Below are 18,140 nucleotides of genomic sequence, written 5' to 3'. Positions count from 1 at the left end.
TGCTTTGCGTCTTTCCATTTGAGTTGTCGAGGGTGCGTTTAGATTTTACACAGGGCGTTCCAGGAGCTGTCCTAAGGCGGCAGTCTGGTTTCAGGGCTGAGTACGGAACCGCCAGGTGTGTCGAGAAGGTGCCAACTCTTTCTACAAAGCAGGAGTCTTTTCCATCACCAAATGCAAAGCAGCCAGACGTTTTTCCACCCTCACCCTCCAGTCCCCGGCCCCCCATCCGGCGCCGGGAAGTAGGACCGGCTGGGAGGCGTTAACTAGCCCTCTGCTCTTTTACCGGATCCCAGAGGCGGCTGCTGTTCCTAGCAGAGCCATCTGGCTGGTCTGCACTAGACAGGCAAGCTTCGAGCTGACCCAGGGCTTGTTCCAAGCCCAGGCTGGGCTGGGGCATCCGGGAAGCGGAGGGAGCCAGTCTAGGAACCTCAAGTGTGAGCAGTGGAGAGGCTGGTGGGCAAGGCTCAGCCTCTGATGGGAGGGGTAGGCCAGAGCCTAGCTGCTAGCACGCAGTGTGTGTCCTGGCTGCAGACGCCTGGCTCGGTCCGCTAGTGCGCCTCCACCCCTGGCACTGAGGCTGGGAGTTGGCGAAACTCCCTCACCTGTCGGAACCCGGATCTGGCAGCGGGAAGGGTCTGGCAGCCGGCGCCTGCTGGTTACAGCAAGCTTGGCAAGTGGCCCTGCCTGCACTAGGGGCGCCACGGCCAAGGAGGCAGGTGTGAGGCTGCTCCGCACCCTAGCCTCTTCGCAGGTCCGTCGTTCTCCTTTGCCCCAGGCACCATCAGGATTTGGGTAGGCCTAGCGGCAACTCCCGCAGACTCCAGGACTGTAGGTTCGAGACGCCCCGCCTCCTCCTGCCTCTTAGAGCGTCAGTGCTGGAGGAACCTTCCATTCGGAGAGAGTCTACAGTAACTGCAGAGGTTTTCAGAACTTTGCAGGCAGAGGCTCGCTGGTCCGTTGTCTGCAAGCCACGCCACGTCTGCTGCTAGCTTGCGACACCCCTAGACTCGGAGAGACTACTCTCCCAGCGGCACCGACACCCCAACTTTTGATTCGCGGACTGCGTTGCCTACCTGGCTGCCCAGCTACAGTGCCCGGGGGCGCGCATCTTCTGGAGACAGCGCCGCTCACACAGCCCAGCTTGCTCTTCTTTCCCACAAGAGTGAGCGGCTGGGTGCCTGATCCGGGACCACACGAGCCCTCGGGCGGAACTGCCTTCGAGGAAGGTTAAGCCCAGGAGCTCCGAGCCTCTTACTCCAAACCATAGTCGGTTCAGGTGTTTTCTCTCCAAACCCTGCGCCTGGCGCGGATCATCCGCGCGGCCGGGCGGTGAGCGTGGGGTGCCTGTCGCCCCGTCGGAGTGGCAAACCATGGCCGGCTGCTGCTGTCTGTCTCCGGAGGAGAAAGAGTCGCAGCGCATCAGCGCGGAGATCGAACGGCAGCTTCGCCGCGACAAGAAGGACGCGCGCCGTGAGCTCAAGCTGCTGTTGCTGGGTGAGTGGCTGCGTTTATCCGGCGGGCAGTTCCGATGTTGGCGTCCGGGCTCCTTCTCGTTCCTCAGTGCAAACCCCCCGTGGCGTGATGTCGTTTGCTGCGGCCTCCAGGCTTAGGCGCGGGTCTTTTTCACCTGGGGCTGGGTGACGTTCGACCCCCGACTCCCAGTATCTCAGAGCAGGGCCAGGCTCAGCTCTTGGGCTCTTGTCTGTTTTCCCCGGGAACTGACCCCTCCGCCCTTGGGCTCCCAGCAACCTCGGTTGCTGCAGAACCCCAATCTGGATGTTGGCGGGCGTTGCGGGGCTGCCTGGCCCACAGTTTAGGCTCTGTTCTCCATGGATTCTGACCGCAGGTGCCGTACGCAGCCTACTTTTTACCCCCAGCTAAGGTTATATGGGAAGGCTCTGTCCTCACAGTAAGAACTGACAAAGGAAAGTCTAGAAACAGACAAACGAGAAAAGAGAAAGCTGATAAGGGGTGAGCCATGCAAGTGAAGCCCCTACTGCTAATACCTACTACCAATACCTTCTGTGACCTCTTGGCCCACCTTGGTTCTACTTAGCTGGCCCAGCTACCTCTATTAGTGCCTCAGCAGACTTTTAGAAGGTCTCTGCAAAAGTGTTTCAAAAACAAAAAGAAAAGAGTTTAAGGTGCGATTCATTCCCCCAAGGCAAGGATCAATTTCTTCTGATCTACAGAATGTCCTTCAGTCCATCCACTGGTGAATACTGACCTTTTTTTCTTTTACCAGTTCCTCCCTAAATAGCTACAAGTATTTCAACTTGTTCCCTCCATCCTTTCAGGAGCAAGCCCTCTCTTACTGTGTGTTTAATTATCTTTGAGCAGTCACATTTCATGACCTACGAAAGAAAGACCGATTCGACCTGGAGAGGCCTTTCAGTCTGCTCTGCCTTCAGACCCGGGCAAAGGAGCCAACTGTCTGCTATGTAACCTACTCCTGGGTTTAAAGGGCCTCCCCTGGTTTTCCTCGGACCTGCAAGTCCAAAAGGCTGACCACCCAGATGCCTCTCCTCTAAGGCCAGAGGAAATTCCCTGCCTAAAGGACCCCTAGCTTACTGTTGGGGTCTTAGCCAGTGAGGAAGAGAGACCTGATTCAGGAGGAATGCCCAAAGGGAGGCTGTTTGCTCAGGCTGGGAAGGAGCTTGGGACTGTGGCCTCGGGTCCATGGGTATCCCTAAGAGGTTCCTAAGGGGGGCAGATTATGGGGTGTGGGTGGGAAGGAAGGGCCTCTGTACACCCCCAGAGCCAGGGCTGCTTACCAGAACTGGGCTGGCCCAGGAACTCCAGCTGAACTCTGCAGGCTGTCATCAAGCTTGGTTTGTCAAGTGAGTACTGTCACAGTTTGTAGTTTGATACTAAGTTAATTAATTACGCCTTCCTTCAACTTAAGATGCATACTTTTCCTTGTCAAGGGTAGACTAAACTCTAGTTCATTTTGAAATATTTAGATTTGTGTCAATGTGTGAAGTACTGTTAGGCCTATACCAAGAGCTGGGCATATGCTGGCTCCTTGTAAGGCTAATTATGCAGTAAGCTGAGCCATAACGTATTGCTAATGGGCATATTTGACACACTTAGACACACAAAGTAGAGAAGGAATGCCCAAGGGCACATCGTTTGCCTTAAAGGTCACATTTAATCCAGGTAACAAAGCCTCAGGCTGTTCTAGCCCTTGTTCCACTTCTCCTGACCCCTTGAAATACTCTGTGCTCCCTTCTCCCAGATGGGACTATCAATCATTATGGTGACAATTTTCCCATTCAAGGTATAGTTCCAAATCCCATGGAGCTACCAGAGCTTTGATGGGCTTAAAAACCCAAGTACTTTCTATCTTAAGAGGGTTAAGGCATAGATAGCCCTGTGACTAAAAGACTCAGCAATCAGGGAAGGATATGTGCCATTTTGTCTGAAATCAGAGTGGAAACTTCACTAGTTACTAGAGTGGCTGGACTAGATCATTCACTGATCACGTCTCTCAGATATTAAAGCCCCACTTCATAAACAGGACTTTGAGATCTTGTGTGGAGTGTGTTCCCAGAAGCCGTGGGCTATCACAATGATGACTGTGTCTGCAGCCAGGGTGAGGGTGTTTCTGAAGTGTGCTGTAGGGTAGCAGAGTCCTGACTATGCTTAGTAAAAGTCTAGGTCACTATCCAGTACTGAGGGGCACAAGTTGTCTGGTTATAGCTGGTGGTTACAAGACGTTGGTTAAACACTTCTCAGCAGGAGGAGATGAAGAAAATAAAGGATACAGCTGAATTTAGTAGAAAGGAAGTCCTTCTAATTGGGCAAAATACTGCTGGAGAAGTGATGGCAATGTGTGTCCTGTACACCAGTGGGGAGGTGGACCTTGGACTTGTGTGCCTCTGAGTCATGTGCCTGCGAGCTCACCATTCTACAGGCCTCTGTGGCTGGAATGGGAAAGGAATGGATATTCCTCCATACTGACACCCTTGCCAGAGCACAGATGAAACCTCCCAGTGCCTTGATGCAGAGGCTGGAGCTAGACCAAAGGAGTGTGGCATTCTTCAAGACAGATGCAGAGCCAAAGGCCATTTTGCCTAAGGAGAAATCAAAACTTCTGTGAGAGCTGTGCCTGCAGACAGGGTGACCCATAAGCCCAGGTCAGTGGAGCTCAATGAACTCAGCCCAGAGAGAGCAGCAGCAGCAGCTCCTTGAGAAAGCTTGCTCCATGCTGGCCCATAAGCTACTGCTGGAAAGCAGCCACCAGCTCTGAGCAGGGCAGTGTGTGCTGTGAGCTTCCGGGGATGTCCTTGTGGGTAGAGATGCCAGCAGCCTTGAATCCCATCCTGAGGCTGGGTGCCACTTTTGCTGGTCTTGAGGCTGTAAACCTAGGGGAAGAGGAGTCACTAGTAGGAACAAATTAAGTGCTTTATAGACTGTGGCCTCTGTGGCCTGACCCCGTTTTGTGACTTCACTTCTCAATCAGAAGCACTATTGGCTTTACTCCTTCCTGGCAGGATGAGTCTGTGCCCCTCAGCTTGGACCCTGAGCTGGGTAGAGTTGGGGTGGTTTGCTGATGTCGGGATCCTCAGAGTAAAACGTGGGTGCTGACAAGGGGCTCTACCCTTGAGACCTCAACACTCCTTCCTACCTCTGTTTGGGATCCTGGTCCCAGCAAGACACCTAGGTCTGACCAAGCTCTTTCACAGGCCACCATCATCACTGTTGTCTCTTCAGCAGCCTTGTGAGGATTGTCCCCAGATGGGGGCCCACTCTGCTGCCCTGAGTCACCAGGGTACCGAGGAGCTTGCTGTGTTTCCTTTAGCTCCCTGCTTCTTACACCACCTGCCTTCAGCTAGGGTGCACGGTCTTGTGGCTCTGGCTTGCTCTAAGCTCAGGCTGTTTATGGCCATACACTCACTCCTATGATCCTGCAAAATGGTCCTGTCTGGAGACAGAACAGGTCTCGCCCCATAGCTTCCCAGTGGAATGGCAGTACAGAGCCATGTTAAATACTAGCTGTATTGATAGACCTTGTTCTCAGGATGTGAAATGTGAATATAGTACTCCCAGGCCCCACTGCTCACACTGACCCATACTCCACCCTACATCCAGGAGGTGCACATGTGACTATTCAGCACCCAGGGTGGTCCTCAGCCTCCTACAGGGTAAGCCACATGTTCAGGCACATCCTCCCAGGCCACTCATGGAGAGGATGCTGGTGGCAGTGGCAGAAGCAGTGACCTGAGAAGATGAGGTCAACAGACACAGTATGGATCTTAGGGTACTTGGTGGCTGAAAGTGGGTAGTTGTGAATACAGAGGACTGGACACAGATCCCAAGTCCCCTTTATCAGAGGCCACCTTGGATGTCAAGTGAGACACCAGGGCTACCTTACTGAGTAGAAATGCTCTCACCTAGAGAAGAAGTTTCCTGTGGAGTGAGAGTTGGTGCAAAAGCTTGTCAATGCAGCCACAGCCTAGCACAGCCTGGGGTAGCTTACAGGGCTTCCTTCCCATTGGCATGTTCTTCTGTGTGCCAAGGTTTCTGTGACTTATCTTCAGGTGACTACAGTCTGATAATGGCCTGTGGCCACCTTCTCATGATGCTCCTCCTGGGGAACAGAGGGCCTCCCTTCAGGTTCCTACTTTGGAGAGCAGCCCACAGGCCAGCCTCATGCTTGGTGAGAGCCGATACTGAAGCCTAGGGCCATGGGACAGTTGCAGCATTCCAGGGCCGGCAAAGGACAGGTAGGCAGACTGCATAAGCATTCCTGGGACTTCCTTGCAATTACTGCAAGAAAGTGTCCTGGGAGATAACCATATCTGCAAGGGCAGAGCAGCACTCAGCAGCTGGCTACTACCTGTAGCCTGAGTCCCAGAGTGCCCATTTCTGATTGGGCACATGCTGAGCATCTGGCTGGACACCACTGATCCAGGGGAAATCGGGGTTCCCCTCTTTAAGAATGGACTCAAAGCAGGTGGTGGTGGCACATGCCTTTAATCCCAGCACTTGGGAGGCATAGTCAGGCAGATCTCTGAATTCAAGGCCAGCGTGGTCTACAGAGAGAGTTCCAGGACAGCCAGGGCTACACACACACACACACACACACACACACACACACACACACACACACACACCCCTGTCACAGGGGGAAAAAAGGCCTCAAACAAGTTCAAGGATGATTTTATTAAAGAAGGAGAGGAGGAGGGAGGGGAAGGAAAGGAGGGGGAGGAAGGAGAGGAGTGGAGGGGTGGGAAACCCAGGGCAGACAAATTGTAAACCTCAGCAGCTGCCTGGAGGAGGAGAATGGAGGAAGGAAGGAGAAACAGACAGTTCTAATTCAGTTGAGATGGAGGTCAGCCCATGTCAGACAAGCCGCCACATGGAGGGAGGGGAGGCCTTGGAGCAGTGGTTCTCAACCCTCCTAATGCGGCGACCCTTGAATACAGTTCCTCATGTTGTGGTAAACCCCCCGCCCCAATCATAAATTATTTTTGTTGCTACTTCATAGCTGTCATTTTGCTGCTGTAATGAATCATCATGTAAATATCTGTGTTTTCCAATGGTCTTAAGCGACCCTTGTGAAAGGGCTATTAGACCCCCAGAGGAGTTGTGACCCACAGGTTGAGAACTGCTCCTCTGGAGACAATAAAGAAGCCCACACTATTGAGAAAAGAAGCTCTCATAGTTGAGGAAAGCATGCTTCAAAATGAGAAATAAAAGAAAAGTTATGTGTAGCACGAATCTTAGAGGTCTTATTAATAAAAACAAACCTGAGGCCAGTTATTGGGGTGAACACTAGAAGATCAGAGAGACAGAACAAGCCACAGCTACCTCACCTTGCCAGTTCCTCAGCTGATCCTGTTTCCTCAGACTGGAAGCCTCTGAGTCCTTATCCAAATGAATCTCAGCTGAACTGCTGCTAGAAGCCTAATACCTTAACCAGCCAAATGCTTCTGGTTCCCGGTTTTCACGCCTTATATACCTTTCTGCTTTCTGCCATCACTTCCTGGGATTAAAGGCGTGAGTCACCATGCTTGGCTGTTTCCAGTGTGACCTTAAACTCACAGAGATCCAGATGGATCTCTGCCTCTCAAGTGATAGGATTAAAGGCCTGTGTGCCACCATTTTCTGGCCTCTATGTCTATCTAGTGGCTGTTCTGTCCTCTGACCCCAGATAAGTTTATTAGGGTGCACAATATTTTGGGGGAACACAATACCACCACAGTTATGCTCTTCTGAGTAATCAAAAAGTGAACTGATTTACAAGCTACATAGGGATTCTGGGAAGAAAAAGTATGGTATCTCATCAAAGGACTAATTACCCCACCTATCTCTTTAGTACAGTTTAAGGTGAACCTGCTTTCTTAGGGGGTAGTCCCTGGGCCAAGAGAACTACCCAGCCCAATTGGAATGTTAGGTCTCCATTCAGGCTGAAAAGTCTATTCTCTTGACCGGGAGATTTTTTTCTACTCCAGCACCACATGGAGATGAGAAGGTCTATAGGCATGACATGGTCACTCCATTTCACCCAAACAGAACATGGACCCTTCATGTGGGCACATACATGGAAGGCAGATCCCAAGACAATGGCTCTCTGCCTAAATGATTGTGTTTTAGGGTTACTGTTGCTCTGGTGAAACACCATGACCGAAGCAACTTGGGAAGGAAAGGATTTTTTGGGCTTACACTTCCACATCACAGTTCATCATTGAAGGAAGTCAGGACAGAAACCCAAAAAGGACAGGAACCTGGAGGCAGGAGCTATGCAGAGGCCATGGAAGGCTGCTGCTTACTGGCTTGCTCGTCATGGCTTGCTCAGCCTGCTTTCTTATAGAACCCAGAACCACCAGCTCAGTGGTGGCACCACCTGTAAAGGGCTTGGCCCTTCCCTATCAATCACTAATTAAGAAAATGTTCTTCAAGCTTGCCTGCAGCCTGATCTTATGGAAGCATTTTCTCAGTTGAAGCTCCCTCCTCTCAGGTGACTATAGCTTGTATCAAGTTGACATAAAATTACATAAAACTAGCTCAAACAACGAGGGAGGGATTTTTCTGTTCTATATTTTCTAATCTTTATAGAATGAACATGAATTGCATGGCAATAAATTTCTGTGAAAAAAATAAAACAAATAATCAAACACCCCATTGATAGGTAGTATTGTGTAGAAAACTTCATTTCCAGACAATGGCAATTAAATGAAGTAACTGTCTTCCTTTGATTTTAGTGCTTGGTGAAGTGTTGCTTAGTAATTGAGTTGAGTTTTTCCAGTCACCCTGACTGCTAAACTTGGACATAGACTTCATCTTAGAACTTTATGGAAGGAAGGGGAAGTGGTACTTAACTTAAATCGATTATATTCTTCTGGCAGAGCCACCATGATAAAATACTACAGGTTGGGAGGCTTAGGCAATGGGAATTGATTTTCTCTGAGGCTGGAAGCTGGAGTCCACAGACTGAGGTTTGTTTAATCTTGATGCTTTTCACTTTGGCTTGTAGACAGGACCTTGCCGTGTCCTCCTGTGGCCTTTTAGCCTTGTGTGTTCATTCCTGATGTTTTCTTATCCTCCCACAGGGAGTTTAGTCCCCTTAGATTGGGCTTTAAAGGCCTTGTTTTATATTAATCATCTCTTTAAAGACCTTATTTCCAAAAACAGTTATTCTCTAAAGTATTGGTGGTTGAGACTTCAACAGATACATGTTGACAGGAGGGTATTATTCAGCCCATAACGTCAACAGTGGCGAGAAGACACATCCTACCTCAGCTGCCATTGCCTGTGAATTCTCTTCTTAGTCCTCTTCACTCAGGTAAAGCTATCCTTGCCTACAGCACAGAAAAACACTTTGGGACAAGTCAGCGTGAAGCTACGTTAACGGGTTTATAAGTAGAAACATGGGATAATACGTGCTTCAGATTGAAGTTCGGAAGGAAGAAGAGGTCACAGTCACTTCTTACTACTGTGATAAAACACCCTGACAACAGCGACTTCAGGAAGGAAGGGTTTGTTTGGCTCACAGTTCCATTGTGATGGGCAGGTTCTGGTGACAGGAGCATGAGGCAGCCGGTCACATTGCATCCACAGTCATGAAGCCCAGTGATGACCACTTGTATTCAGTCAGCTTCATTCTTCATATGCAGTCCAAGACCCCAGCCCAGAGAGTGGTACCACCCTCCTTAGGGTGGGTCTCCCACATCAGTTGTTCTATGCAACTCCTCATAGGCATGTCCAGAGACTAACCTAATCTAAATAATTCCTCAAAGATATCCCAGATCCTGTCAAATTGACAATAACAGTAACTACCACCACAAGTCTCAAAAAAAAAAAAAAAAAAAGGACACTGTACAACCCAAACATGGGTGATTTATAACAAGGTTTAAGCAAAGTTTAAAAAAGAAGGAGAAAAATATGAGTTGGTTTATTTCTCTTATCTTAAAGGATTTCCTAGCTGGGGGACCTGTGGCTTACACCTATAGTCCCATGTGGCGGTGGAGGCGGAAGAATCAATATTCGAAACTCTGTAGTAAGTTAGATGCTAGAATAGGCTGCAGAGACTCTGTCTTAAAATTAAATTACATTCACAAATAAAGAAAAAATTCTTTTTGTTAATGAGGATGGTTTTATAAGGTTCACTGTTTGGATTTAGGGACGAGAAAGGAGTCCTGATACAGTTAAAATGCAAGGCCTGGCTGGGCTTGAACATGCTGGCCCCAGCCCTAAGTAAGCATGGCCTGTTGTTATTTTAACATCCTTGTCTGAGATGTCATTAGGAAGGCCAGCACTGTCTCTGTAGGAAATTCTGATGTTATCAGTTATGTTGATGGCCTTGAATCTTGGCCAGTAGAAATACAAGCTAGGCCACAGGGTGAAAAGCTTCTTTCTCTCCCGTGTTCCCTGAAGTCTCCATGTCTGTCTACCCTGCCCTAACAACACTGTAGGAGTTGAAATGTAGTCTAGACTGCTGGTTCCAAACCCTGGCTCTGCCATTGCTTGCCTGTGAGTGTGATTCTTTCATCTCTGCTGGCACACTGTGTGCAGTGAGCCCTTGTTGATCCAGCTTTTGGTATTTTTTCAAGCATCAGGGAGGTGTCATTTCCCATTAGCTGACCAGTCACTGGCTGCATAGTGGTTCGTTTAAAATTTCCAAGTAGTATTTTAACAGGGATATTTGGCTTTTCATTTCTTTTCTTTTCTTTTCTTTTTTTTTTTTTGGTTTTTTTGTTTTTTTTGTCTTGTTTTGTTTTAGTTTTGGTTTTTTCGAGACAGGGTTTCTCTGTGTAACTTTGGAACCTGTCCTGGATCTCACTTTGTAAACCAGGCTGGACTCGAACTCACAGAAATTCGCCTGGCTCTGCCTCCCGAGTGCTGGGATTAAAGACGTGTGCCACCACCACCTGGCGCTTTTCACTTCTCACAGGGTTTCCTAGACTGTAAATTGATTTTGGTCATTTTTTTCTTGTAGCTGGAAGTTTCTCGAGTCCTGACAGGCCCCTGCAGTCCTGTGGCCTGCTTATAAAATAATCACTCAGAAGCTTTTATTAATTATAACTGCCTGGCCCTTAGCTCAGGCTTAATACTGACTGGTTCTTATACTTAAATCAACCCATAATTCTTATCTATGTTTAGCCACGTGGCTTGGTACCTTTTTTCAGTTCTGCCTTGTCATCTTGCTTCCTCTATGTCTGGCTGGAGACTCCTAACTCAGCCCTTCCTCTTCCCAGAATTCTCATTGTCTGCTTGCCCTGCCTATACTTCTTGCCTGGCTACTGACAAATTAGCATTTTATTTTATCAACCAATCAGAGCAACACATACTCACAGCGTACAGAAAGACATCCCATAGTGTTTCCTAATTACACTAAATAACAGAAAGTCTGGGTCCAAACAAGCTTTATTGGATCAAATAAAACAAAATCTCCCCTTAAAACTAACTGTGGCGTTTCTGGGTAGGAGAGCACTAGAGACGCTTCGTGGTGCTTCCTCTGTGGAAGGCGATAGAGCTCCCTGAAAAAGAAAAGAAACAAAGCGGCAAACACTCCCCATTTCCTAATCTTAATCTAGTCTGACAGATTTCTCCAGAGTGCCAGGCCTGGCACTCAGTGCAAGGAACCCTTTCTCAAGGAACTGGATGGAAAGACTGTCACAAAAGCGTAATCGCAACTTGGAGATGGCAGCCCAGGCAGAGTGGGAAAGAGTAGGGGTCACTTGGGAGGGGCTTTATGATTCATGGGCTGTAGAATGGTGCTGACAGACTGTTCACAAGCTAGGGCTCGGATGGTCCACATGCCAGGGCGAGAGCAGCACAAACTCTCTGGCTATCGAGGGAGATTGGTGAGGACAGTGGATGGTATTCTCAGGATCTGGGATGATGATATGTAGGACCCTTTGGACAGGATTTTATTGAGCTTTTGTGCTTTAAGTCTGCATCAGATTATTGTGCTCACTATAAAATAGGTGTTAATACAAAGATGATTAATAGTTTTTGGCCAAAGTATGCTTCAGAAGATTGTGGCTGTCTGTGTACCTGCAATAAACGAGCCCCGCCCACCAGATAGATGACCTGCTTCCGTCCATAATGCAGCCGTCCCTGGAGACTTCTTAAGGGGCAAGGGCAGGCACCTCTCTTCTTTCTGTCTGTCTGTCCAGACAGCCCTTTGACTTTTCCCATTGTACTTTCCAAGCAAACTCTTTTGAGGTATTTTACATGCCGTGAAAGCTACCAGTTCTGTGTACAGATGGTAAGCATGAGAATTGTATAAACACAGGCATAAGCATGATCTAGAACATTCTCCCCATCCCTAAAAGTTTTCCATGTCCCTTTGTAGTTATTGTCCTCCCCCAAATCATTTATTTTAACTTTTTATATGAAAACATCTTTAAATGTATGAAAAAACACAAGAATAAGAATTTAAGGGGCCTACGGAGATGCATTAGTGGGTAAGAACACTTACTGTGTAAGCAAGAAGTTCCGAGTTCAAACCCCCAGTCCCCACATAAAAGATAGGCATGGCTGCATGCACGGAGAACCTCAGTGTTGGGGGGCAAAGACAGGAGGATCCTGAGAGCTCACTGGCCTGACAGCCTAGCCAAAACAGTGGGTCAGGATCACTGGGAGACCCTGCCTCAAAAATAAAGTGGAGAATGCTGGGGGAGATATTTGACATTCCTCTGGCATCTGCATGTGAGTGCCACTGCACCAACATATGTATACACACCACACACACACTAAATTCATGTACTATTCAGGTATATTTTTTTCCTAATTCACTTGCTATGTAACTTGTACCTCTTTTTGTTCTTATTCGTTTATTTTCTCCACGTTTTGGAAATTTTTTTGAGAGTGTGTTATATGCACTGTAGCCTTTACCTCTAACCACATCCATGTATTTTTCCTAAAACAGGACAAGATCTTCCACAGGCACCTTTCATTTGTTTAACCATGGCAGGATATTTGTGTGTAGTCTATTTCTTGTGTCCTAGATTTGTCAGTCAGCCCAGGAATGTCCCAAGTGGCATTGCCTCATCCCGAACCCAGGGCTGGATGTCAGCTTAGATATCACATTTGATTCTCATGTCTTTTTGTCTCTTTAACGAGAACATTTTATAGGCTCTCACGATATTGAATTTTCCAGGAACACATCTCTCTCACGCCTCTTCAAACCAAGCATCCCTCATTTAGGCTTTGTCTGATTCTCTCAGGACGATAGTCTGGCTAGCCATTCTCGGCTGGAACACCAAGAGGTGTTGCTACTTTCGGAGGGACTTACATCTGAGGTACCTGGAGGCCATTTGCTTCTCACTGATGACTTTATCTCTGATTACCTGGTCAAGAGGCTGCTTTCTTACCCCTTGAATCACACTGTTCCTTCTCAAAATGTCCTTCTCAGTAACAATTTTTTCCAGGCCTTCCACATGTTAGACAAGTTCTCTATCCCTAAGCTACATGCCAAATTACCAAAATATCCTCAGTTTACTAGTCATTTTTTTTTATTCCTGGCTGATCAATTATATGATATGAGGGCTTCAAGATTATCTTCCATCTCCAGGTGTCTCTCTGTGCTCACTGGTAGACACTTGGCGTGCTGCTAAAAAGCCTTCCTGTTGCTTCTTTTTACTTACTTCTGTCTTTGTTCATTTATTTATTATAGTGTAGGCTCAAGGTGTACAAGATTTGTGTACCGAGGTCCCTTCCGAGCCGGCCCTGCGGCATTGCAACATGCTGCCGTGATTTTCTTGATTATGTTCTTCCTGGCATAACAAGATGTTCTAGGAATAACTTGTATCCGTTCTATTAGCCACTAGTCATGTCCGAAAGGACCTTGATCACTGCTAGTGGAAAACCTCACCTTACTGTTAGGTGCTCAAAGATTTGAGACAAAACAATCATGTCCATTAGTCTATCAATTTCAATACCAAAGTCCTGAAGAGTAAACATTTTTAAGCCACGCCATAGGAGATAAAATTTTTGAGGCTTTCATGAGTCTTAACCTGTGAGCAGATACAAAATAGGAAGGACTACCAGTGGAGTTTGGCAGAAAGCAACAAAAAAGTCTCTTACTCTCAACCTCCTTACCTTAAAATATACTGTCCTGGCTGGGGAGAAGGCTCAGTGGGAGAAGCTGTGTATGTATGAGGTGTGCAAGCATGAGGCCCTGAGTCTGAATCCCCAGACCCATGTAAAGGCAGGCATGTCAGTGCATGTGCTGTAATCCCAGCTCTCCTGTAGGATGGCAGAGACAGGAGAAGCTGTAAAAGCTTCGAAGCCAAACAGCCTGGCACATGCAGCAGTGACCAAAAGACTCTGCCTCAAACAAGGGTCAGGGTGAGGGTCAATAGCTGCTGTTATCTTCCAATATCCTTGTGTGCACCATGGTGTACGACAGACAGACAGACACACCCCAGTTTTAAAAAGATGCTTCCTAATCTATCCAACAGTTTGCTTTATCTGTACTGATACCTCCTGAATCACAAAGGAAAAACTGTTATAAGAATTCCCCTCTGTGACATGCAGGGGGGTGGGCAAGAAGGAAAAAAGGGATTCCAGGAGCCACTGTAGCAAAGATACTGTGCTCTGGAGGTGAGACTGGAATTCAGCTTCTCAGAATTAAACCCAGATTTGAAAAATGAAGATTGGCAAAAGGCACTGGCCAGGATGGTTGGTGTAGATGACCTTTCTCAGCCAATACCATCTTTCCTGAGTGGCAGAGTCCTCTGGGTTGGCTTCCTTCCTTTGTGGGAGCTGAAGGCACTGGGTGCCCTCTGGAACCCTTAGTTCTGGCAAGGGGTATTCACTCCAGACATGGCTGTCATCAGTGTGGGTGCTCTGAGGCAGGACTTCCTATGAGTCAGGTAGCCTTGACGGTGCACACTGTCAGAGGAGAGAAGTGTGCTGTGGGAATCTGAGGACTCTGAGGGCAGAAGAAGACGCAAAGACCTCTGCTGGGGCCCTTACTCTCATCTCACTTGGGCTTCTACCATAGTGGCTGGCTGCATGCTGGTGTGTAAACTCACTGTGCTGACCAGGGTTCTTAGCTGCAAATCATTTCATCAGAGAATAATACATTAAGAGGACAGCCAAAATCTGGGAGTTGATGAAAACTGGACAGCAGTCTCAGCAAAATGACAGGCTCCAAGCAAGGCTTGACACAGTGAGCCCTGGCATCAGCCTAGCCTGCCACTAACAGCCTGGTGACGCTACACAAGACCTGCAGCTTTTGCTGGTGACACACTGGACATTTACCCTCCCTAGCAGCTCTGCACATCACCTGTGACCATTGCTGCGTCCTTGCATCACTTTCAAAACTACAGGCCATCTGATTGGACCTAACCACTAGAGTGCCAGGGGTAGGCTTGATGATTAGGACATGTTTTTGGAGTCAGCCTGGCTGGGTTTAACATCTAGGTTCTTTCACTGATGAGCTGTGTGCATCCTTGAATTAATCTAATTTCCTCATCCATTAAGTGGGACTAGCAAGTACACTAGGTGGATGGTATTATGAATAATTCAACAGAATGAGTCATTATTTTTATGACATTTAGCACCTGTCTCACGGTCAGTGCTATTTACTTCTAGTGCTGGTTGCCCAGACCTGGTGGCACATGCTGTTACTCCAAGCACTTGGGAGACAGATGCAGGCAGATCTCTGTGAGCCCAAGCCCATCCTTGTCAACATGAATTCTAGGCCAGCCGTGGCTACACAATGAGACCCTCTTTCTAACAAAACAAAATAAAACTTTCTCTGGTTGAGCAACAGTGTGCTAGTCTTGGGCTTCTACCATAGGAAGATACCTGGGTATCTTCTACCTTTTCTGGAACTCTCCTCCTGCCACCAAAAGTGGGTACTCAGACACTGTACAACCCAAAATGACAAAGGTCCAAAACAAAGACGTGAGACTGTCATAAAGGAAAAGGGAAGTCTTCTCTAAGTGGGTCGGTAAAGGCGAACCGAAAGAAAAATCTGATAGAAACCTTTGGACAACGGAAACATAGAACGGAGAGGAAGCAGATGTCTTCAGATCTGAAGGCATAGCTTATAGTGCTGCAATCATTTCTGCTGCTCCTTTTTTATTGTGTTTATTTTATGGGGATATAAACATGTCACACACGCATCCTGTTATCCCAGGAAACTCTCACAAGCCGTTGCCAGCCCTGTCTCTGGCACTGAAGTTCTTCCCCAAATTTCTGAGGCCAAGCCAGGCTGCCACGGTCCTCCTGGGTCTCTGCACGGTCTCCTGAGTCCCGCTGTCCACATTTGCCTTTCATGGTCCATCTTAAACTTAGATCATATTACATCGACGTGATCCAGTGTCTTAAAACCGGGATACATTCCCAGCACCTCTCAGAATGCAAATAGCATTGTCTTTCCTTTCCCTGGCTCACCACACTCAGGCCAACATTCAGCAGCCTTCTGGTTTTGAACATCCTAATTTTTGTTGTTGTATGCCTCTGAGTCTCTGAGCTTGCTTCTTTTTCTGCCTGGAACATTCTTTTCTGTTCCCACCCCCACTCTGGTGCCTTGACGTTTCCTTTTTATCTTCACATCTCTGCTCAAAGTTCATCCCACAGAAGGGCCTGTCCTGGTCAGCAGCCTTGGTACCCTGAGCTCCTTGCTTGATTCTGTTACCCAGTTCAGTTGCTTTGCAGCTTTTATCTCGAAACAGAGGGGTGGTTCCTCCCCCTGCTAACCAGACTACAAATTCCTGAGACCAGGGCCATCCTGTCTAGTTTCTGAATCTGTAATAATTCTGAACTGTAATAATTCTTCACACACTGGAACTGGTACAGGTCATTGGGCTAAAACTTATCAAACAGTTTCAAGGAATACTTGTTGGTATGCCCACTGTGCTGGTTGGTGTTTGTCAACTTGACTTAAACCTAGACATATTTTGGAAGAAGGAATCTTAATTGAAAAAAATGCCTCTGTATTATTAGTCTATAGGCATTGGTCTACTGGGTATTGCTTTGATTAATGATCAGTATGGGAGGGCCCAGCTTACTGTACAGTGCCACCCCTGGGCAGGTGGTCCTGGATTGAATGAGAAAGCAGGCTGAGCAAGTCATGAGAGCAAGCCAGGAAGCAGCATTCCTTGGTAGCCTCTGCATCAGTTCCTGTCTACAGGTTCCTGTCCTGCTTGAGTTCCTGCTCTGACTTCACTAAGTGTTAGATTATTACCTGGGAGCATAAGACGAAATAAACCTTTTCCTCCCCAAGTTGCTTTTGGTCATGATGTTTATCACAGCAATAGAAACCCAAGCTGGGATGCTCTTTTGCAGACAGAAAAAAAAATCAAGTCTTCATAACTGAAAGAATCTTGTTGCTAGGTAATACCACTAGACCACATATCTAATAAATTGGTCTTGTTTTCAGTATTTTTTCCTGAATAATTTTTTTTTATAAAGAAAAATGAAAAGTATCAAAGAATAGCATCCCAGGTTGATGTTTTCTAGATTGTGAACACAAGAGGCACTGGCCTATGGCCATGGTCCCTGCTAGCACTTACTGTTAATAATAGTGAAACAGAAGCAACTTTAAGGATGGAATGGACAAGCAGGTTACAATATACAGAAAAAGTATATTTAATCCCAGCACTTGGGAGGCAGAGGCAGGTGGATCTCTGTGAGTTTGAATCTACCCTGGTATACAGAGCGAATTCCAGGATAGCCAGGGACGTGAAGAGAAACCCCATTTCAAACCAAAGGGGGAAAAAGTATATTTAAAACATTGTTGAGGGAGATTGCTACCATGGAAACTAATTTCTTATGTGTTTTTTTCCCCACAAATAGATACCTGTTCACAGATTTTTGGGTGAGGTTAAGTTGACATCCATTCAGTTATGGATAGCCAGAAGTTTCAGAGTCCAGAAGAACCCAACCTCTTTGTTACCATTTCCCTTCCAGCATGTTCCTAAAAGTTAGGGAGTTTATTTTAAAAAAGGATCAATATGAAGGGGACTAAACAATATTCTTGGAATTTGGGGAGGAGAGACAATAAACAGCAAAGAGGAATGGGAAATCGTAAGACTAGAAACTGAGGATTAGGGCCAGGAAAAGAATTTGACTAGTTCACGACCCTCTGCTTCTTAATGGAAACTGTCTTATTTTGTTTTCCTGAAGAAGTTGGGGCTCTGGGAGCATATAAATGCATCCTGAACTCACAGCCTCTCTGGTTCCCATCCTGCTGGGGCAGGAGGGCCAACAGCTTGTTCCTTCTGCTGCTGGTGTTCCTTCATAGAGAAAAGTAACCCACTGTGCACCAGAAATGCAGCCATCTGTTACCAAATGGTGCCAAACCTTCTGAGAAGCATCCTTAGGTATTTACCGAAATTGCATGGTCTAGCCTGCTGCACAGTGGACTGTATGGTACAGCCTGCAGCTTCTCAGCTGTGAATCTGTATGGTATGCCAGTACCCTGAATATTATGGATAGCAGCAGTGGGCCTAAAGACATCTCAACTAGCTAGAGTATGATAGGCATCAATGACAGGAATTTTTTAGCTCCACTATAAACTTATGGGATCAATGTCACACAGCTAGCCCATCTGTGACTGACAGACATTACTCTGTGTCTTCTGAGGGTACAGAACTATGAGATGAACCATCGGTTTAAGCCCTAGAGACTTTCATTTATTTTGTGTTCAGGAAAAGAAACTGAGTACTAGC

At 47.2% G+C, this 18,140-nt stretch overlaps 1 protein-coding gene across 1 annotated transcript in view; it reads left to right on the top strand.

Annotated features, from left to right (window-relative positions):
- The first annotated feature begins 1,192 nt into the window (after positions 1-1,192).
- The window catches only part of Gna14 (G protein subunit alpha 14), a 162,203-nt gene continuing 145,255 nt past the window's right edge, over positions 1,193-18,140 (top strand). The window contains exon 1 of the mRNA XM_059260031.1: positions 1,193-1,494. Coding sequence (XP_059116014.1) covers positions 1,371-1,494 — 124 coding nt within the window. The 5' untranslated portion in view covers positions 1,193-1,370. The remainder of the gene's footprint in view (positions 1,495-18,140) is intronic.

Source organism: Peromyscus eremicus, chromosome 1 (assembly GCF_949786415.1).
Source record: "Peromyscus eremicus chromosome 1, PerEre_H2_v1, whole genome shotgun sequence".
Lineage (NCBI taxonomy): Eukaryota > Metazoa > Chordata > Mammalia > Rodentia > Cricetidae > Peromyscus > Peromyscus eremicus.
Note: the sequence above shows the minus strand (reverse complement) of the source record. Positions and strands in the feature narration are given on the sequence as shown.